The sequence below is a fragment of the Lynx canadensis genome, chromosome A1, assembly GCF_007474595.2.
Source record: "Lynx canadensis isolate LIC74 chromosome A1, mLynCan4.pri.v2, whole genome shotgun sequence".
Taxonomy (NCBI): domain Eukaryota; kingdom Metazoa; phylum Chordata; class Mammalia; order Carnivora; family Felidae; genus Lynx; species Lynx canadensis.
The window spans coordinates 131,415,308-131,438,711 of NC_044303.2; the positions used below are offsets into that span (position 1 = coordinate 131,415,308).

The 23,404-nt window shown below is 41.2% G+C and overlaps 1 protein-coding gene across 1 annotated transcript; it reads right to left on the minus strand.

The window, feature by feature from the left end:
* Positions 1–16,200: 16,200 nt before the first annotated feature.
* HTR1A (5-hydroxytryptamine receptor 1A) lies at positions 16,201–21,100 on the minus strand. The gene has a single exon (XM_030321859.1). The coding sequence runs from the start codon at positions 20,301–20,303 to the stop codon at positions 19,035–19,037; it is 1,269 nt and encodes a 422-aa protein (XP_030177719.1). The 5' UTR covers positions 20,304–21,100; the 3' UTR covers positions 16,201–19,034.
* Positions 21,101–23,404: the final 2,304 nt, after the last annotated feature.

The following is a 23,404-nucleotide window of genomic DNA, read 5'->3' on the forward strand; positions in this document are numbered from 1 at the left end:
ATGTAGCGCTTCATGGTTTGACTTCTAGGGAAAAAAGAGGTAAATTTAATCGTATTTCAGTCTGTTCACTGGTCCATCTATTCAATTTTCTTTTTTTTTTCAAATTTTCATTTCCTTTCTTTTTCTTAAATACAGAAAGAGAAAAAAAATTTTATTTTCAATTTATATTAAAATATTTTTCTTTAATTTTTTCTACTCTTTTACTTTTCTGTAAATTTTTTCAAATTCTATTTTACTTCAATCATTTCATCTTAGTCTACTCCAGTGTATTCATTTTTTCAAATTTTCAAATGAATTCCTTTTTTTTTCTCCTTTTTTCTCTAATCTATCAAGCCACTTCCAACACCCAGACCAAAATACACCTAGGATTTATCATCATCTATTTGATTTTGTGTGTGTGTGTGTGTATGTGTGTTGTTTTTAATTTTTTAATTTTAATTTTTTTACCTCACTAATTCCTTCTCCCTTCAAAATGATGAAATGAAGGAATTCACCCCAAAAGAAAGAGCAGGAAGTAACAACAGCCAGGGATTTAACCAACACAGATACAAGCAAGATGTCTGAACAAGAATTTAGAATCATGATAATAAGAATACTAGCTGGAATCTAAATAGACTAGAATCCCTTTCTGAAGAGATAAAAGAAGTAAAAGCTAGTCAAGATGAAATAAAAAATGCTATAACTGAGCTGCAATCTACATGGATGCCATGGCGGCAAGGATGGATGACGCAGATCAGAGATTCAGTGATAGAGAGGACAAACTTATGGAGAATAATGAAGTAGAAAAAAAAGAGGGAGACTAGGGCAAAAGAGTACAATTTAAGAATTAGAGAAATCAGTGACTCATTAAAAAGAAACAACATCAGAATCATAGGGGTCCAGAAGAGGAAGAGAGAGGAAAAGGGGTAGAAGGACTATGTCAGCAAATCATAGCAGAAAACTTTCCTAACCTGGGGAAAGACAATCATCAAAATCCAGAAGCACAGAGGATGCCCATTAGATTCAACAAAAACCGACCATCAACAAGACATATCATAGTCAAATTTACAAAATACTCAGGCAAGGAAAGAATCATGAAAGCAGCAAGGGAAAAAAAAAGTCCTTAACCTACAAGGGAAGACAGATCAGTACTGCAACAGACCTATCTACAGAAATTTGGCAAGCCAGAAAGGAGTGGCAGGACATATTCAATGTGTTGAAACAGAAAAATATGCAGCCAGAATTCTTATCTAGCAACGCTGTCATTCAAAAAAAAGGAGAGATTAAAAGTTTGCCAGACAAAGAAAAATTAAAGGCGTTGTGACCACTAAACAAGCCCAGCAAGAAAGTTTAAGGGGGACTCTCTGAGGGGAGAATAAATAAATGAATAAATAAATACCAAAAGCAACAAAGATTAGAAAGGACCAGAGAACACCACCAGAAATTCCAACTCTACAAGCAACATAATGGCAATAAATTCATATCTTTCAGTACTTACTCTAAACGTCAATGGACTCAATGTTCCAATCAAAAGACATAGAGTAAAAGAAAGGATTAGACAACAAGATCCATCTACATGCTGTTTGCAAGAGACCCACTTTAGACCTAAAGATGCCTTCAGATTGAAAATAAGGGGATGGAGAAGCATCTCTCATGTTAATGGTCAGCAAAAGAAAGCCAAAGTAGTCATACTTATATCAGACAATCTAGACATTAAAATAAAACTGTATCAAGAGATGCAGAAGGGCGTTATATCATAATTAAGGGGTCTATCCACCAAAAAGACCTAATAATTGTAAACATTTATGCTCCAAATGTGGGAAAACCCCAAATGTATAAATCAATTAATCACAAATATAAAGAAACTCCCTGATAATAATACCATAATAGTAGGGGACTTCAACACCCCACTTACAGTAATGGACAGATCATCTAATCAGAACACCAACAAGGAAACAATGGCTTTGAATGACACACTGGACCAGATGGACTTAACAGATAGACTCAGAACATTTCATCCCAAAGCAATGGAATACACATTCTTCTCCAGTGCACATGGAACGTTCTCCAGAATAGACCACATACTGGGACACAAATCAGCCCTCAACAAGTATAAAAAGACTGAGATCATACCATGCATATTTTCAGACCACAACGCTATGAAACTCAAAATCAACCACAAGAAAAAATTTGGAAAGGTAACAAATACTTGGAGACTAAAGAACATCCTACTAAAGAATGAATGGGCTAACCAAGAAGTTAGAGAGGAAATTAAAAAGTATACGGAAGTCAATGAAAATGATAATACCACAGCCCCAAACCTCTGGGACGCAGCAAAGGTGGTCATAAGAGGAAAATATATAGCAATCCAGGCCTTCTTAAAGAAGGAAGAAAGGTCTCAGACACAACCTAACCTTATGCCTTAAAGAGCTGGAAAAAGAACAGCAAATAAAACCCAAAACCAGCAGAAGACAGGAAATAATAAAGATTAGAGCAGAAATTAATGCTATCGAAACCAAAAAAACAGAACAGATCAATGAAACCAGAAGCTGGTTCTCTGAAAGAATTAACAAAACTGATAAACCACTAGCCAGGGTAATCAAAAAGAAAAAGAAAAGGATCCAAATAAATAAAATCAAGAATGAAAAGGGGAGATCACAAGCAACACAGAAGAAATAAAAACAATAAGAGAATATTATGAACAATAATATGCCAATAAAATGGGCAATCTGGAAGAAATGGACAAATTCCTAGAAACATATAAACTACCAAAACTGAAACAGGAAGAAATAGGAAATTTGAACAGACCCATAACCAGTAAGGAAATCAAATTAGTAATCAAAAATCTGCCAAAAAACAAGAGTCCAGGGCCAGATGGCTTTCCAGGGGAAGTCTACCAATCATTTAATGAAGAGTTAACACCTATTCTCTTGAAGCTGTTCCAAAAAATAGAAATGGAAGGAAAACTTCCAAACTCTTTCTATGAAGCCAGCATTACCTTGATTCCAAAACCAGACAAAGACCCCCACCTAAAAGGAGAATTATAGACCAATTTCCCTGATGAAAATGGATGCAAAAATCCTCAACAAGATTTTAGCCAACTGGATCCAAAAATTCATTAAAAAAATTATTCACTATGACCAAGTGGGATTTATACCTGGGATGCAGGGCTGTTCAATATCCACAAAACAATAAATGTGATTCATCACATTAATAAAAGGAAGGACAAGAATCATAGATGCAGAGAAAGATTTGAGAAAATACAGCATACTTTCTTGATAAAACCCTCAAGAAAGTAGGGATCGAAAGATCATACCTCGAGATCATAAAAGCCATATATGAATGACCCAATGCTAATATCATCCTCACTGGGGAAAAACTGAGAGCTTTCTCCCTAAAGTCAGGAACAAGACAGGGATGTTCACTCTCACTACTGTTATTCAACATAGTACTGGAAGTCTTAGCCTCAGCAATCAGACAGCACAAAGAAATAAAAAGCATCCAAATCACCCAGGAGGAGGTCAAACTTTCACTCTTTGCAGATAACATGATACTCTATATGGAAAACCCAAAAAATTGCACATAAAAACTGGGAGAACTGATTCGTGAATTCAGCAAAGTGGCCGGAGATAAAATCAATGCACAGAAATAGGTTGCATTCCTATACACTAACAATGAAGCAACAGAAAAAGAAATCAAGGAATCGATTTACATTGCATTTACAATGCATTTACAATTGCACCAATACCCATAAAATACATAGGAATAAATCTAACCAAAGAGGTGAAAAATATATACACTGAAAACTATAGAAAGCTTATGAAAGAAATGGAAGAAGACCCAAAAAAATGGAAAACTATTCCATGCTCCTGGATAGGAAGAACAAATATTGTTAAAATATTGATACTACCCAAAGCAATCTACATACTCAATGCAGTAGCTAGCAAAATAACACAAGCATTCTTCACAGATATAGAACAAATAATTCTGAAATTTGTATGGTTCCAGAAAAGACCCCAAATAGCCAAAGCAGTCTTGAAAAAGAAAACCAGAGCAGGAGGCATCACGTTCCTGGACTTCAAGCTGCATTACAAATATGTAATCATCAAGACAGTATGGTACCGGCACAAAAACGGACACTCAGATCAATGGAACGTATTAGAGAACCCAAAGATGGACCCACAAACATATGGCCAACTAATCTTTGACAAAGCAGGAAAGAATATCCAGTGGAATAAAGACAGTCTCTTCAGCAAATGGTGCTGGGAAAACTGGACAGCAACATGCAGAAGGTTGAAACTAGACCACTTTCTCACACCATTCACAAAAATAAACTCAAAATGGATAAAGAACCTGAATGTGAGACAGGAAGCCATCAAAATCCTCGAGGAGAAAGCAGGCAAAAATCTCTTGGATCTTGGCTACAGCAACTTCTTACTCAACACATCTCTGGAGGCAAGGGAAACAAAAGCAAAAATGAACTACTGGGACCTCACCAAAATAAAAAGCTTCTGCACAGCAAAGGAAACAATCAGCAAAACTAAAAGGCAACCGACAAAATGGGAGAAGATATTTGCAAACGAAATAGCAGATAAAGGGTTAGTATCCAAAATCTATAAAGAACTTATCAAACTCAACACCCAAAAAACAAAGAATCCAGTGAAGAAATGGGCAAAAGACATGAATAGACACTTCTCCACAGAAAACATCCAGATGGCCAATTGACATATGAAACAATGCTCAACATCACTATCATCAGGTAAATACAAATCAAAACCACCATGAGATACCACCTGACACCTGTCAGAATGGCTAACATGAACAACTCAGGCAACAACAGATGTTGGCGAGGATGCGGAGGAAGAGGATCTCTTTTGCACTGCTGATGGGAATGCAAACTGATGCAGCCACTCTGGAAAACAGTATGAAGGTTCCCCAAAAACTAAAAATAGAAGTACCCTACAACCCAGCAGTTGCACTACTAGCTATTTTTCCAAGGGATACGGGTGTGTTGTTTCAAGGGGACGCATGCACCCCAATGCCAAAGTATGGAAAGAGCTCAAATGTCCATCAATGGATGAATGGATAAAGAAGATAAAGAAGATGTCGTGTGTGTGTGTGTGTGTGTGCGTGTATACACACACACACACACACACACACAATGGAGTATTACTCTGCAATCAAAAAGAATGAAATCTTGGGGCGCCTGGGTGGCGCAGTCGGTTAAGCGTCCGACTTCAGCCAGGTCACGATCTCGCGGTCCGTGAGTTCGAGCCCCGCGTCAGGCTCTGGGCTGATGGCTCAGAGCCTGGAGCCTGTTTCCGATTCTGTGTCTCCCTCTCTCTCTGCCCCTCCCCCGTTCATGCTCTGTCTCTCTCTGTCCCAAAAATAAATAAAAAACCTTGAAAAAAAAATCTTATTAAAAAAAAAAAGAATGAAATCTTGCTATTTGCAACTACATGAATGGAACTGGAGGGTATTATACTAAGTGAAATCTGTCAGTCAGAGAATGACAAAGATCACATGAATTCACTTATATGAGGACTTTAAGAGACAATACAGATGGACATAAGTGAAGAGAAACAAAAATAATATAAAAACAAGAAGGGTGACAAATAAGAGACTCATAAATATGGAGAACAAACTGAGGGTTACTGGAGGGGTTTTGGGAGGAGAGATGGGCTAAACGGGTAAGGGGCATTAAGGAATCTACTCCTGAAATTGTTGTTGCACTATACGCTAACTAACTTGGATGTAAATTTAAAAAAATGAAAAAATTAAAAAAAGACAATTTAGGAAGCTATGACCATCATGCAATCATGAACTAAAACCTAAAACTAGAATGTGAGAAATTTTAAAAAATAGGAAAGGCATATATGAGAGACACAAAAGTAGAGCCACTGGACTTGGCAGTTAGGGATATTGGCAAAGAATCGTGTGATAAGCTAGGAAATGTCCATTCCCATAGATCTAGTTAGTACAAAGCCAGAGTGTATAATATCAGTAGATAACTCGGTAACTTGGAGTAGCTTGACAGTTTAAGAATCACTCTGTTATAAAAACACTAGTGCGATGTTAGTTGTGTTAACTGTTGCAGACTTTATTTACCCCACTGAGATCATTGCCCCCATTCCTACCACCTGTTACCCTATTTCTTTCATAAAAACGTCATCAGGCACAAATTCTCTCCTGTTTGTCAAAGTTTCAATAATTAAAAGTGCTATGTGTTCTTAGAGGCAATGGGGAAGTGGAGGAAGTCAGAGCAACTGCCAGCCCTAGACTTCCCATTCTCTCAATTTCAAATCACACTTGAGGTGGTGAAGGAGCAAGCCAGGCCAGGAGGGCCAGAAAGAGAAGTTGTATATATGCCAGTTTAAAGGTCAGCTCAAACTCTGAGTCTATTTCCCACAGGCACTATTGCAGCCTCCAACTCCGTGCAATTCCATCTGGCCTTCCATCTGGCTTCCAGGTAGCAGATTCTCCAGTACAGATGTGCTTTCATTGTGACTGTTCACCTGGAGCATCCGTCTAGACATATAACTTTTGAATGAAACCGTGGACAAGTTGACCCTCATAACATATCTTCCTTTCACCCCAAAGCTGGCTTCACCCAGCCTCCCTTCATGTCTTGTCTCACAGAATATCTCCACCTCAAAGCTCAACCCTTCAACCTCTTGCCTTCTTCAAGACTTTGCTCCTTCAGTGATTCCTTCTTTCACCAGAATATTCAGTTTTTCCTGCCTTCAGCCTTTCGCCTCTGTTGCTTCCATTTTCCCCAGCCACCAGAGATATGCTTTGGTCTCATTTTCTCTGAAAGAAAAAGAAATGTTTATGTCACCCAAACTTCCCTTTAGCTGCTTTCTTCCTCTTTTTAAGACTAAAATTGAATTCTGGAAATTTATAAAAGAGATGTTTCTTCTCTCGCCAAGTAGCACCTTCTGTTCTAAATTTCCTTATTCCTAGTCTATTGCAATCATCTCCAGTCTCCAATGGTGGGTTCCTCTCAAACAGCATTTTAAACACCCAGTCCATCTTGCAGGCTTCTCGACTTCTTCCTTGCAGCCCTTTGTTATTAATCACTCCCATTTCCATCCTTCCTCCATCATACTAGTTTATGCTATTCTACTGCAATAGTCATTTAAGTTTGCTACAGAATTCTTAAGTAATCTCGTGTGGTAATACAGGAAAGATTCTTGGCCATTTGTCATCTTATGGTCATCAACTTACATGTATAAACCCATGAGCTTGGAAAACCGTCACTGAAAAAGCATGGTGCAGATAATTTCATTTCCCTTGAGATGCTTTATATATGCTATAACCATGGTCATACACCAGTCATAAGGCGTTCTATAGTGCTTTCGGTTTTTTTGGTGTAATGCCATAACAATTAGTGCTATCTATATTACAGAACATATAGGAAGCCCCCCTTTCAGTTGTCCAAGTGGTAAAAGGAAAGCTGTCCTCGCATCTTGTGATTGCTAGTCAACTTAGGCAATGTTCTGTTCCTCTTGGCCTGGCTTGCTCCTCCACCACTTTTGGCATGATCCAAAATTGAAGGAATGGGGAATAAAATTTTCAAGTCAGAGACTTCATTAGGGAGATACATAGTACAAATTTTGCGAGCCTAACGGGGAAAGCATAACGAAAGAAAAGGATTCCTCAAATAAAGGAAAAGGCATATTTCTGCTCATATGACAGTCAAAGGCTGGTTGGTGGGGAAGACTCTGGTCTACATAGAGAATTAGAGATCCAGGCTCCTTACATCCGTGACCCCAATCCTCCTTTCTGTCTCGGGAGTCGTTTCCATTCACCTACCAAGTGCGAAAAAAAGCTCATTCTGGAGGTGTTTACAGTCCAACCCTCAAAGTGGTGATATCATTCTGCACGTATTATATTAGCCTGACACCAGCCTCATGGCCACACCCTACAAGAAGAAAAATTGGAAAATCTAGTCTGTTTGTCTACTCAGGAAGAAAAGTTCTTGCATACTGACGACCACAAACATGCTCTGATACATTAGTAAACCATAATAAGATGCTGTTGTAACCAATTAGAAAGCACAAACAGTAACGTTAATGTCAATGACTATTAGGATTGTTTCTAGAATTGTGGGGACCCAGTCTGATTCTTTACATGAACTGAAATGCATTTGGGTGTTTCTAACATGTCCATGCATGGTCAATCCCTCCTAAACCTTGAAATGCCTGTGCATGTTCATAAATAGGTAATGATTACACATTTGCAATGTGATATATGCACAGTATGTCTAATCATCATTAACAATGATGTATTATCCTAATGTCAACATTGTACAAAGCTATAACAAAAATAGGAAACTATAGACCAATATTTCATATGAATACAGATATAAAATCCAAAAAAAAATACTAGCAAACCCAATCCAGTAACATATAAAAAGAAATATACACTATGACTAAATGAGATTTATCCCAAGAATGTAAGGTTGGTTTCACATCTGAAAACAAATTAATGTAATACACCATATCAATAGAATAAAGCCAAAAAAAAAAAAAAAAAAAACAGAAGCACATGGTCATCTTAGTTGATCCAGAAGAAGCATTTGATAAAATCCAACAGCCTTTTATGATTAAAAAAACAATTGTTAAAGTAGGAAAATAAGGAAATTTCCTCAGCCTGATAAAGTACAGCTATGAAAAATCTGTACTGAACAACATAAATAATGGTGTAAGTCTGAATGCTCTCCCAACATGACCAGGAAGAAGGTGAAAGGATATCTGGTCTCATCATTTCCATGCAATTTTGTACTAGAGGTTCCAGCCAGGGAATTGGGCAAGAAAATGAAATAAGGTGTACATACTGGGGAATAAAAGAAGTAAAACTATTTCTGTTTACAGATGACACTATGTTGCATACTGAAAAATCCTAAGAAATTCACTAATGGTATATTAGAACAAACAAGTTAGCAAGACTGCAGAACAAAAGATCAATATGCAAAAATCTAGAGTTATATAAGATGAACAATTTGAAAATGATATAAAGAACGCAATAAGCTTCCAGTTATGGAACAAATCAGTCACATGAGATGAAGGGTACAGCATAGAGAATATAGTCAATGGTATTGTAATAGTGTTGTATGGTGACAGACGGTCCCTACGCTAGTGGTGAGCACAGCATAACGTATAGAGTTGCTGAATCACTATGTTGTACACCTGAAACTAATGTAACGTTGTGTATCAACTATACTTCAATTAAAATTTTTTTAAGGTTTTTAAAAAGAAAGCAATATTTTAATTACAATAGCACCAGAAAAAAAATATGATCTGGGAATAAATTCAACAAAATGAACTCACACTTGCATTCTGAAAACTACAAAACACTGTTAAAGTAACTTAAAGCAGATGTAGGGGCACCTGGGTGGCTCAGTGTGTTGAGCATCGAACTTCGGCTCAGGTCATGATCTCACAGTTCGTGAGTTCGAGCCCCACATTGGGTTAGCTGCTGTTAGTGCAGGGTCTGCTTCTTCAGATCCGCTGTTCCCCTCTTTCTCTGGCACTCCTTTGCTCACGCTCGCTCTTTCTCAAAAAATAAACATTAAAAAAAAGTACCTTGAAGCATATTTAAATAAATGGAAAGACATTCCGTGTTCATAAATCCAAAGATGTAATGTTGTTAATGTTATGATACTCCTCATATTGATCTACAACAGATTCAATGCAATCTCTATTAAAATCTCAGCTACCTTTTTTTTTTTCCTGAAATTGACAAGCAGATCTTAGAATTCATATGGAAAGGTAAGGGACACAATAACTGAAACAGTCTTGCAAATAAAAGAATGAAGTCGAAGAACTCATATATTCTCATTTCAAAACTTACTACAAATCTATAGTAATCAAGAATATATGATACTGGCATAAGGACAGGCATATAGATCAGTGTAATAGAATTCACAGTCCAGAAATAACCCCTTACATTCATGCTCAATTGATCTTCATCAAGAGTGCTAAAATTAATTCCATGAGGAAAAATAGTCATTTCTTCAACAAATGTTACAGGAAGTACAAAAATCTGAAGTTGCGTAACTTGTTTGCAGCACACACAAAAATTAACTGAAAATGGATCAGCTACCTAAATGTAAAAGCTAAATACAACCCTTAAAAAACACATATAGGAGTAAACCTTCATGTCCTTCTCAGATACAACACAAAAAGCATAAGCAGGAAAAGAAAAAATAGATAAATTGGACTTCACCAAAATTAAAAACACCTTTGTTGCGTACGGTAACCTCAAGAAAGTGAAAAGACAATAGAAGGGAAGAAAATAATAGGCAAATCATCTTCTGATAAGAGTACAGTATCCAGAATATAGAAAAAACCTTTAGCAACTCAACAAAAAACCACTAGAGTTTAAAAATGAGAAAAGAATTTGAATAGCTATGTCTCTAGATAAAATATACACATGGTCAATAGGCACATGAAGACGTGCTCGATATCATTGGTTATTAGACAAATGCAAATAAAAACCTCAGTGAGATACCACTTCAAACAAACTAGGATGGCTGTCATCAAAACGATGGATAATAACAAGTACTGGCCAAGAGACCTCAGAAGGGACCATTTTACTTGGTGGGAATGAAGAAAGGTGCAGCCACCTTGGAGTACAATTATTAAGTTCCTTAAAATTTTTAACATATGGTTAGCACATGACTCAGCAATTCTACTCCTAGTTTTATACCCGAGATTATGAAAACATGCCCACACAGAAATTTGTATGCAAATGTTCATAACAGCATTATCCATAGTAGTCAAAAAGTGGAAACAACCCAAATGTTTATTTTTTTATTTATTTATTTTTTTTTTTTTATTTTTGGGACAGAGAGAGACAGAGCATGAACGGGGGAGGGGCAGAGAGAGAGGGAGACACAGAATCGGAAACAGGCTCCAGGCTCTGAGCCATCAGCCCAGAGCCCGACGCGGGGCTCGAACTCACAGACCGCGAGATCGTGACCTGGCTGAAGTCGGACGCTTAACCGATTGCGCCACCCAGGTGCCCCATCCAAATGTTTATTAATGGATGAATAAATACAGTGTAGTAGATCTATAAAATTAAATATTATTTGAAAATACAAAGAAATAAAGTCCTGATACCTAGTACAACATGGATAACCTTTAACTCATTACACCAAGTAAAATAAACCCTTTACAAAAGACCACATATTACATGAAATGCTCTTAATGGGCAAAGTCATAGAGACAGAAAGTAGATTAGTGATTGCCTGCCTAGCGCTCAGGGTTTAGTGGAAAATAAGGAGCAATTGTTAATGAATATAGCACTATTATTATTTTGAGGGATAATAAAAATTCTCTAAAATGGATTACAATGATGGCTGCCCAACTCTGTGAATGTACTATAAACTTTCAAAGTGTATACTCTAATGGGTTAATGTAAAGAATGTGAAACAGGTCTCTATAGACCTGTTTCCAAAATAAAACTATATAACATAGCAAGATGTCAGTAGTGGCACAGCAAGAAGTTAAACTCGGGTGACGTGGCCGGCCAAAGACATACACTATGCAGAATGTATGCTAGACTTTGAGGATTATAGAACTATATGAGACACGGTGAGGCCCCGTTCAGGGCTTCCCATGACCTAGGCCCTAACAGGCTAAATACTAACACTTTCAACATAAATGAATCTGCTGTCAGCAACTGAGAAAATTCTAGAATTTGAGCACACAAATCCCAAAATCTTCGATTTCCTGGTATTTCCTGTTGGAAATAGGCCCTTTAGAGTTTTCATAGTAAATCGTATAAGATTTATGATTTATTTGTTCAAGGGCTTAGTTTCAACAAGCCTGAACCTCATGCGTCTGATAACTCTTTCAAGGTGCCCATTGAAATGTTACCTTATCAGTAAGCCCTTCCTTGAACATCCTGTAAAAAATACCAACACTCTTCCCCTACATCTCACCACTTGCTATATATCATACTCTAGTTAATTTTTTCCCATAATACTAATCACCATCCGATATATAACATATATTCGTGGTTTTAGTGTTGATTTTCTCTTTCCTTCTTTGGAATGTAAACTCTTTAAGGCATGAGACTGTATCAGTTAGCCTTTTCCGCCTGACAAATTCCCTTTGAAATTCAGTGCCTTAAAATAACAACCATCTATTTTGTTCACAAGTCTGTGCTTTGACAATTTGGTGATAAATGAAGGTGGGAGGTTTCTCTGGTGTGAGCTGTGCTCACTCTTGCATCTGCAGTCAGCCTCTGAGTCAACTGAGATCTGGCTCATCTGTGATAACCTTAGCCAGGATGGGTCTTCTCTGCTCCAGGTGATCTCTTGGTCTCCAGCAAACGAGCACAGGCTTGTACCCATGGTGGTTGGGCAGGATTCTGAGGTACCATGTAGAAGCGTGCAAAGCCTCATGAATTGCATGGTTACATCAATTCTGCCATGTTTATTGGTCAAAGTAAATCACAAGGCCAACCCATATTCAAGCAGTGAGAAAGCCTCCATGTCTTTCTGGGTGAAGCTAAAACTCACATTGCAAAAAGGGGGACACACGGAGGGCACTAACTGTGGCATTCTTACAAAAAACTCTGCCACAGAGACTTCCTCTGATTTGTTCACTGCTATATCCAAAGCACCTAGAACAGTGCATAGGTCACAGATATTCCAGAAATATTAGTTGAAGGAATGAATGAATCACATGCCCACTCTGTCTAAACCAGAGGTTGTCCCATAGACTGCCTCTTCTCCGTTACAAATCCTTGCAATGCAGTATATGCTTGCAAGAAACTACATTGATTGTGAATAGTTGCAATTGGAGTTCTGCTCTACTGTTCTTTTAAAGTTAAAATGAGCTTTCACCATTTGTTTTCTCTCTTAGTTAGTTCTTCCAAGTTACACTACTTGCTTCCATAGACGGTGAAGCACACCATATTTCATAAAATGCTTCTCATCCAAGGACCTTAGAAAAGTTTCAAAACTTTCTCCTCCATCTCCACAGCTATATAACCTGTAAGATAGGTGAGTCCTGTTGTCTACTCCTTTCTTTCTCCGTCCCTTATTCCAACCAGCCTGTTTCTTTTTCTTTCTTCAAACCTAAATCCAGTTGAGACACAAGAGAGCAACCACTTGCTAATACAAGACATCTCCTTGAAACTTGGCTCGGGGAACTTTCTGGAAGCTGGACCATTGTGCAGTATTATAGATAAGTGTTGCAGAAATAACTGATCAGTTATTGGGACTCAACTCATTTCCTCATCCCTGCCATTGCCACATAGCAAAGTGAGCTGGGAAATAGAAACAACCCATTGCATACTTTAGCCTCCTGGATCCAGATTTTCCAGGAATATCTGTTTAGGGATCAAATGGGTCTGCTATAGTTCTTGATAACTGGATTTAAAGAGTAAACTGTATTGCTCTGCTGTCCATTGGTCAACTGGACAGACTCAATCTTCTGGGCTTCGTGTATCCTTAACACACTGCCCAGGATGATGCATTTCGGTTGCCCCTCTTGAAAGGCTGCTGTAGCATCTTGGAATTGTGGCCTCTCCAAACAAATTCTACTGAAAGTTAAAAAAGGTGCATCAACAATCAGGGTATTCATCTAAGCATTCTCTAAGGTGGCATTACTCACATAGTCTCCCAAATGACAGAGTGTTCAAATGCTGTGACATGTATCAATACCTTTCCCAGCAGGCCCCTGCCATCTGGGCTGGGAATTCTCTTAGCAGGAAACAAAGCCCTTTTATATTTACAGATAAAGCTTAAAAAAAAAAACAAACCCCAAAGACCCAGAGGAGAAGTAACTCTCAACTTCCCCTTTTCTGTCATTTGCCCACATTTTCTTGGCACAAAGCCTCAGTAGCATCTTCACCTCCCTCTCCCCTCACACCCAGATACCAAGTCCTGCCAGTTCTTCCTTTGATGTACTTTTCAGAGTCTAACTTGTTTCCCATCCCTTCTGCTAACATCCCCCATACAGGTCTTTATTGTTTCACACCTGTGTCATTGAAATGAGCTCCAAACAGAACTTCAGCCTTCATTCTTAGTGGTCTACAGTGACTAAAACTATAGTTCTAGCTTTTTAATCTGGAAATATAATAATTCCACATATGATCGCTAGCACTTTCCTTTTTTTAAAAAAATGTTTATTTATTTATTTATTTTGAGAGAGAGAGCATGTGCGTGCACGCGCACATGTGGTGGGGGGTGCAGAGGGAGAGAGAGAATCCCATGCAGTGTCTGTGCTGTCAGCACAGAGCCCCCATGTGGGGCTGGATCCCACAAACTATGAGATCACGAGACCTGAGCCAAAATCAAGACTTGGAGTCTTAACCTACTGAGCTGCCCAGGCACCCCTCTAGCACTTTCTTCTATACTTACCCAGTGTGAACCCTCTGCATTGGCTAAAGTGGTCTAACGGGTATTTCCAAAAGGATCTGCTACCTAAATTTAAACAGTATATTGAGTGAAAATTACTTGGCAAAAACTTACTTACACATTACAGAAGCATGAATTATTCTGTCTTGTAACTAACCCTGACCAATCTATTGTTAAGCCATGAGTCTGCATCTTTCTCTAGGCTCTCCACTTCAGTCAACCCAGGCCACAAGCATCCAGCACTCCCATCACAAATTTTATCCCAGGCCCCCACTTAACAAGAAGAAGGGATCAGGTTGTCTTTGGCCTCTCCTAAAGAATGTCTGCCTTTTCATACCACCCACAGCCGTGTGCCCACAGCTCAATCCTGGAGGCTTTACACTGTCTTCCCTGCTGAATCGTTCTTACCCACACCCAGCTCACGGTGATCTCTGTCCCCTGAATTCTTAGAGCCAAACTCTTGTGACTTGTCCTGTTTAGACGATACTAATATTCTACCACTAATGTTTACTTAGCCTTAGTAGCTTGTTGTTACAGACCCAAGGAGGGTGAAACTCCCTCAAGGTGACAAAAGCATCTTACTTTAATTTGTAGGCCCATGTTTCAACATTATTTAATGGAGCCTTACACGTGGCGGCTGCTAATTTGTTATCCGGGCTTGCTAGTCATGCTGGAAGTGAATGATAACAATTTTCTTTCTCCATTTGAGTGATGATAGAGACTCAGGGAGGCCTGTAGAAAATGGAAAGCCATAGTCTCCTTGGAGGAATAGATGCTAGAGCAGAGAACAAAGGGCCAAAAAAGGGAGATAGCCAGACTCTAAAAGACAAATGTTCCAAATGCATCAATTTCCTCAAGGTCAGGGACACATTTATGTAATAGCTTTCATATGAGAACTTCCAGACAGTTTTTCTTCTCTCAATTCCTCTGTCTTTAAGTTTCATTATTGGGAGAATATTTAGATACACGTGTTGCCTGAACAAGGGTTCGTGAAGCTTCAAAGGTGCTCTCTTCTGTGGCCAAAATATCCCTGGCCTGTGTTTTCCCCTTACAGTGTACCTGGGTTCACCTTGCCCTGCAGCCATCATTCTGACACTAGAAAGCGGTGGAATTGACAACCAAAACCTGGGAAATAAGAGGCATTCCTGATGATTCCAATAGGGGAAAACAGAGCATAAAAATAATTTGACATCGTAATAGATCTTATATACAGAACCCCACTATCAGCTGAGACCCAGCCGGAAAGGAAAATGCCTCTCCACTTTTAACTGCTGGACAAACCCCAGAACAATGAGTTACTTTATTTGAAACCAGGTGAAGCCATTTTCCTCTAGCAGGAAGTGGTGGGGAAGACAGAGGAGGGGTGTCAGACTGTCTACTGCTTTAAAAAGACAGGATGGGGGCACCTGGGTGGCTCAGTCGGTTAAGCGGCTGACTTCCGCTCAGGTCATGATCTCGCGGTCTGTGAGTTCGAGCCCTGCGTCAGGCTCTGTGCTGACAGCTCAGAGCCTGGAGCCTGTTTCAGATTCTGTGTCTCCCTCTCTCTGACCCTCCCCCGTTCATGCTCTGTCTCTCTCTGTCTCAAAAATAAATAAACGTTAAAAAAATTAAAAAAAATAAAATAAAAAGACAGGATGGGGCCTCCTTGATTTTACAGAGACTGCATTTCTCTGCTTCATGTCCCCTGCCCTGTCCATATTACTTAGACAAATGTCTAAGTCCTAACTGTAGGTGTCAGTCAGGGAAAATTCATGGTTTTGTGGCTAAATGATGATATGTGACCTCCTCTTTTCAGAGATAGGATTTTTGTGTTTTTTTTAAAGAAATCACTCCTTTAGACTGAGTTTCAGCACTAAAAACTGAATTTATTTCCCTAAGTGTCATATCCCTGATTTGTATAGCAGAATCTTCTCCTGACAAGTGTATTTTTTAACTTCGATTTTTAAATAATACAAATAAATACAAGTAGACAGTAATTCTGATTAAAATAAAGATGCATGTATTATTGATATCAGTTTATTGTAGCATTACCATTAATAAAGTCTTTTATTGTCACAGAGAAGAGTGAAGGCCAATTTTGATGCATATATACTTTATCTTAATATAAATACTAAAAGAAATAAGAAGCATCAGGGGCTGTTTACTGCTATGCACTTATTCCCCAAATTTCTCTATTGCCTTGGCAATTGTACTCCAGTTGGATGCTCCTTCCCCATTTTCACGTAATTCCTCCAAAGCAGGAAGAATAAATGTCCAGAAATCATTGGCATACAGTGCTGTAAAAGACACAAGTAAATGGAGGACTCAGCCCTTTGAATGTAATACTTGCTGGCCAAGGCATAATTTGGGTAAGCAAATTTTGAGCTTGAATTATTTTATATATATCTATAATTTGTTCAAAAAATTAAGGAAGACATACAGAAAGTGCATTTTTTTTCATACAGCTGTACTGAAATTATTGTGAGCAAAAAAAAATTGAATTTTCAAGTGAATAATTTTTGGACTGAAGATATCTACCTTATTTGCTCCACCTTAGCCCCTTATCAGCATTACCTATGCATCAACGAACCATCCACTGAGTGTCCAGAGTTCTTAAACTTTCTCTGTTTTAACGGGATATGATACTTACTCCCAGTTTCGGTACCAGAAAAAGATACCAAATGGAGGCTTTGTTCAGCGGACAAACAATAAAATGGCTTCAGTGATAGAACTGTCTTTTCACCTTCTTAATAAAAACACAAGTGAAGTTTCCATTGGCAACTTTTGCAACACTGTTCTCAAAACATCAGACGCAATCATTCAAAAGGTAGAGTTGAAGGGAGACGGCAGAAAAAACCAATAACTTTGTGCAGTTACGGTAAAACACAACCGGTATTCATCAGAAAATGAGAGGCTACTTCTCACTAACAAACCTCTTGATCCCAGTCCTGTGGATGGAAATTTACATTCAAACGGAGCACCAAAATAACTTCCCTTCTGGGGGCAGTAAAGATTGTAACTAGTTTCTCAGCAAGAATGGCAAGGCCAAAAGAGTAACTTTTGGGGGGAGAAGGCTTGGAGTGCTCCACATAGTCAAATGGCAAGAAACAGGTTTGTCCTAGACCTGTGGCTCACATCAGGCCAAGGAGCGAATATAACCCTGTACAAGATTCTCGGGGACTCCGAAGGGAGAGCACCCCTAACTAGTTAACTAGTCTTTGGGGTCCCATTATTTAAAGTAACCGCCTGTGAGGTTCCAGGCAGTACTAAACCTATCGGGACCCATTCGATTGGAAGCCCGGAATTCCTATTTGGAAAGCAAAGTCCTAATAGCTACGTGTCCCAGACGTCTTGCAGAAACAAATCCCATGTAACGTTAGGACGCGCTAAACAGAACTATACTATCCAACAGGACAGGGGGTGAATTGGGCGGAAAGAGTCTGCATCCTGTGGATACAACTGCCCTCTCAGATTCCACGGGGAGCGTCATCTGCAGGACGGCCTGCGCGCCGGACACCAACACCTCTTTGCCTCCCCTGGTCTCTCTCCTCCCGCCTGACCTAGCTCCCCGCGCTTTCTCAAACCGTGTTGTTTATTCGCGCTTCTGCGCGTTCCGCGGCGCAGGCGGAGGGATGGCTCTGGTTTGGGTTACATCTCCGCGCGCGCGCGCCAAGTGCAAAGCAGACAGCAGCTGGCTGGGTAGGCGCGCGAACCTTTAGGCCGCTGGGGGTCCCCAGCACGCCCACCTTGGCTGGCGGGCATGGTCCGGGGTGGGTAAGTGGCGATGCCAGAACGTGCAGACTCGCCACCAGCCTATACAAACAGAAGTCCGTTCTCCCATCCCACTGGTTGTCAGTTTCTTTGGTGAGTGCTGACACGAAGGCAAGCACGGATACAATCGTTCCTCACTCCCGCCTCGCTCTCCCCCACTGGCCCAGCCTTGCTTGTACTTACAAGTCCACTCTAAGAGACAGCTTCTGGCCACTTGTTTGGAATCCAAGAAAACAGAGCATGGGGCTGTGCGCAAAAGAGTTATTCAGCGAGTCTACACAGGGAAGCGGGGATTCCCAGGGACATCACAGGCACTGGGAAAACAGAACCTCCAGCCTTTCCCTAGTAGCAAACCAATGCATAGGGACTGGCGAGATGAAACTGGGGAAAAAAAAAAGTGAGTTTCTAGGGTAGGAGTGCGGGCCAGGGTTGGGACTAGGTAACGAAGCAAACTTCTGAACCTTAAATTCAAGTTCTAGCAGTGGGGCGATTAGGTGGGAGCCGTTAGTGGGGGCGGCGGCTGGGTGTACAGTTTATTTTTCTGCGTAGATTTTTTGCCTTGAACCGCTAAGGCTCAAACTTCCGCCGCGAAGATGTGGAGTGCCGAAGAGGGAGGAGGCAACTACAAGGATCAACACTGATTCCGAGGCCAAAGTGTGAGCCAAGGTCGCTTCTCACAGACCCAGGTAGTTTCCCAGGCCCTCCAGCCCCACCTTTGGGGGCCTCTTTGCCCAAAGCGCACACCCTCCGAGCAAGGGATTAGGGGACAGGGGATTAGGGGACGGGGGAGGAGGGAGGAGGTCTGGAAGCGGCGGACACAGCAACTGAGAAAGTCGGGAAAAGTAGCAGGCTATCAGAGGTGTTTGATTCCAGAGGGCTGGAGGAGGCAGAGAGGATGGGGCGGGCCTACTTGCGGACGACTTGTACATCATCTTCGGCGGCAGAACTTGCACTTGATGATCTTCTTAAACGCGTTTTGGAAGTCTTTGTTGAAGTAGGCGTAAATGACCGGGTTGAGCAGAGAATTGGAGTAGCCCAGCCAGTTGATTATGGCGCCCAGAAGCGTGGGCATGTGGCAGCTGCTCTCGCAGAAGGGCAGGACCAGGGCAACGATGAAGAAGGGCAGCCAGCAGAGGATGAATGTGCCCATGATGATGCCCAGCGTCTTCACCGTTTTCCTTTCTCTGGCCAGGGCCATCTTGCGCTTGGCTTCGGCGTTGCGCTCATTCTTCTTCTCGAAGGAGGCGGGGGCGCAAGGGATACTACTGGCCTCGCTGGGCAGCGGCAGGTGCTCTTTGGAGTTGCCCACCCGGTGCACTTCAATCACCTCCAGGGCGGCGCCGTCGTCACCCTGCCTCACCGCGCCATTGGTGCACGGAGCCCCCCCTGCCTTGTTCACGCCCTGCCTCCATTCTCTGCTCCCTGGCTCGCCATTTACGCTCTTCTTGGGCTGCCGGGCTGGCGACACACCAAAGCGGGTGTCCGCTCCCTTCTTCTCCACCTTCTTGACTGTTTTGCGGATGCGGAAGCGCGCAGCTCGGAAAATGCGCCCGTAGAGAACCAACATTAGCAGCAAAGGGATGTAGAAGGCTCCAAAGGTGGAATAGATAGTGTAGCCATGGTCCTTGCTAATCGTGCACGCGTCGGGGTCCGAGCGGTCTTCGGGGGTGCGCCAGCCCAGCATGGGCGGGATGGAGATAAGGAAGCCAATGAGCCAAGTGAGGGAGATGAGCGCAGCGGCGCGCCGGGGCGTCCTCTTGTTCACGTAGTCGATGGGGTCCGTGATGGCCCAGTACCTGTCCAGCGCAATGGCACACAGGTGCAGGATGGACGAGGTGCAGCACAGCACGTCGAGGGCAATGAATAGGTCACAGGTGACCTGTCCCAGTGTCCATTTGTTGAGCACCTGGTACAACGCAGCCATGGGCAGCACCAGCACCGACACCATGAGATCGGTGACAGCCAGCGAGCCGATGAGATAGTTGGCCACATTCTGCAGGGAGCGCTCCAGGGCAATCGCGGCCACCACGCAAGCATTGCCCAGCACCGCGCAGAAAATGAGCGTGCCCAGCAGCAGAGAGGTGATCACTTGGTAGCCGAAGGTCACGTCGGAGATGACAGTAGCGTTGCCGCGTGTCCCGAAGGGACCCTCGGACAAGGTGGTGTTGTTGCCAGGTCCAGGGCTGAGCACATCCATGCCTGCGCGCCCAGCGGGGGGAGGGGGAGGGGAGAAAGAGCTGCCTTAGGATCCCCCTCGCCCCTCCCCCTGGGGTCTTCTACCCCTCTCTCCCCCCCGGGGAGTTCCAGGTGGAGGAAACGCCGGGACTCAAGCAGGAAGTTCTTACTGCTCGGACGAGGGCATCTCCGAGGAGCAGCTTCTAGGAGCTCCGTGGGCTCCGTTGGTCCAGCAGGCTCCGAGACTCCAGAGGGGAAAGGAGTTCGCCAGAGAACAGCTCCGGGACCTCTGAGCGGCCGAGAGGTGGCTGGAACGTCTGTTTCTCACTGTCCATTTTACACTGCCGCTGCTCAACTGGCTGCCGGAGCTGGAGTCTCCCCACTAGCAAACAATCTTCGGTCTTAGAAGTATCTGGAATAGAGAAACCTCGTCCTCTGCGGTCACTCTGTGATCTCTTCCTCCGTCTCTCCCTTCCTCTTTGCCACTCTCTCCTCCTGTCTCCTCTCTTTCTCTGAAGCCTTCTCTCCCCGTTCTCCCTCTCCCTTCTCAGCCCTCGTTCAGTCTCCCTCTTCCTTCTCACTCCCCTTTCTTTATCCCTCTGTGTCGCTCCGAGGCTACGACGACGGTGGCCCTCCTCCTACGCTAACCCTCCCCTCCTAACACTTCCCCAACCCTGAGTGTCTCTTTCCTCTGGGTCCCCGCCCTCCTCTCCCTCTAGCTAAGCGTCTTTTCCTTCTAGCCCCTTTTTGTCGGCAGAGATTCAGAATCCACTTTCACCGGATCCTCCGCTGGTCACACCGATATTACAACATATAACTCCGCCTCTCACCCAGCCAAACTAGAGAAGGGGAAAAAACAATCCTAACTATCCGTTGCTTCATATTTCTGTCAAATTGTTAAGAAGAGTTAGCAGCACAGAGTGACAATAGGAAATGAGAAATGGAGCCACAGGGAACCTGAATGGGTAGGTAGACAGCCCTTGGATTAGTCTGTAAATTATTGTTAATTGATGGAAAGAAGACGAAGTGTGTTTTAGCTTATGAAAGAAGCCATCCTGTTCATTATCTGACAGTTCAGCCCGACTCCCTTGGGGAGGATGTTTCCTGTAGATTTATTTATTTATTTTTAACCTTGGGGAATTATCGGGGAGAGGGATTCTAAAGGGCGCGTCACCGGACAGATAAAGCAGCATGTCAAAGTGAAGAAAAAACTCAATTCGATATGTATTACACACACACACAGACACACACACACACACACACACACACACACACACAAATACGCCTATCCATCACCATTACCTTTTTAATGTCAATAAACATTACCATGTTTCATAGCTTCGTGGCGAGTAAATTTAGAGAAGGGGATCTTTCGCCACTGTTCTGTAAATAACGTTGGGCGTTTTATACAGCCTTTTGCTTCTTTTATCACAGCCTGCAAACCTCTAGGGAGAACTTGGTGGAACCCCTGGTCGCTGGCCCGCAGTTTCTCTTAAGCGCCGAAATTGTCTTCAGCACTTGGGACAGCTCTAGGCAACAAGGGCTTATGTCGCCACCTTCTGGCAAATGCTTTGGAGCGCCATCTAGAAACCTTTGACTTGCAGAAATTAAGCAAGTATTGTGGCAATCCCATAACTTCAAGAAAGAAAAATACGGTTATTAAAAAAAAAAAGTAATATTGAATTTTGTATATCTTCTATTTTCTTCAAAAATTTCTTTTATTGCCCTATTTTGCTCTTAATCTTGTATATCAAGCCTATTCTATTTTCCAGCTCTTTTTGAAAGCGCACAGCATCAGCAATTCGTAGATTCTATCCAGGAACTGGGTATTAATAGACCTATGTAAACAGCTTCATCTGTGTTTGTTTTGTGCTAACAAAGGCTTCACTTTGGAGCTCATACATTTGGACATGTTCACCAAGGGTGGGGGGGGGGAGTATCAGATTTTGCAATCTGATTGCAAAATAGGGTTGACAACATAGAAAATGAATCCACTACCATGGGTTGCTTCTAAGCTGTTTCTTTTACCAAGAAAGGCAAATTTAATCCCATTTGAACATAAGAATGGGATTCCTAAGCTAGAAAAAAACATAGCACAACAAAGTTCACTTGTACATTCTGATTGCATGACTGGAGCGAAGGAAAAGTGCAGAATCCAATCCTACAAGCAGATATGACAGGTATGACTCTAGTTAACATGCACAGATTCACCACAGAGAGCAATAATATTGATATTGTGTTCAAATTTGAACTCTGAATTTTATGGCTTTGAATTCTCCAAGACCAAACAAAAGAGCAATCACCAAAGCGTCAAAGAAAATCTAATTTGGCTGATGCATACAGTCCAGGGCAATGTGTTTGGGGATGGATTGTTTTACAATGTGATGCTGGGCACAGTTCCCACTCAATCATTTCAGCATGCCACAATAATGAACCTGACATTTATAATGATTCATGGCCTCAAAAAGAAAGAGGTAAGTATACACAGCAATACTGGCTACAGACTCTGAAGATGTCTTTTTTAAGATTTGTGAAGGTGTTCATTCCCCCCTTTAAAATATCCTCACAAAAACAGAACTAAATAGCTTTATTAAAGTATATTTGTGGATCCAAAAATTATAAAAGGAAAATAATTAAAATCTGGATTCTTCAAAGATGAAATTTTGGAAATAGAGTTGATAACATAAATAAAGAGTAAAATACAAGAAATTTAAAATTTAAAAAGTAAATGTATGCATATCAAAGACATCCTTGAATAGGAATGTGTCAAATTTAGTGCATACAAATGTATGTCAATAAATATGTCAGCCAGCAATATGCATTCATCTGTTGGATCCTAAATGGTTTAATAAGTGAAAATTTTGTTTTTTCCTTTTCAGAAAAGCTAAAATGATTTCAATCTGGAATTAATAATTAACAATCTGGCATTTGTTATTCTGCTATAATATTCAATGATGCAGCATTTTTATAAGTTGAAAAAAATCGCAAGTACTTCATGTTTTCCATAGGAATAGTGTACATGATATCAAACATTTCATTTCTTAACATTTATAACAAGATTTTTAGGCACTCTTCTGAACACTACGAAGAAAATAAAAATGCGAAAAGGATATATAGCACTGA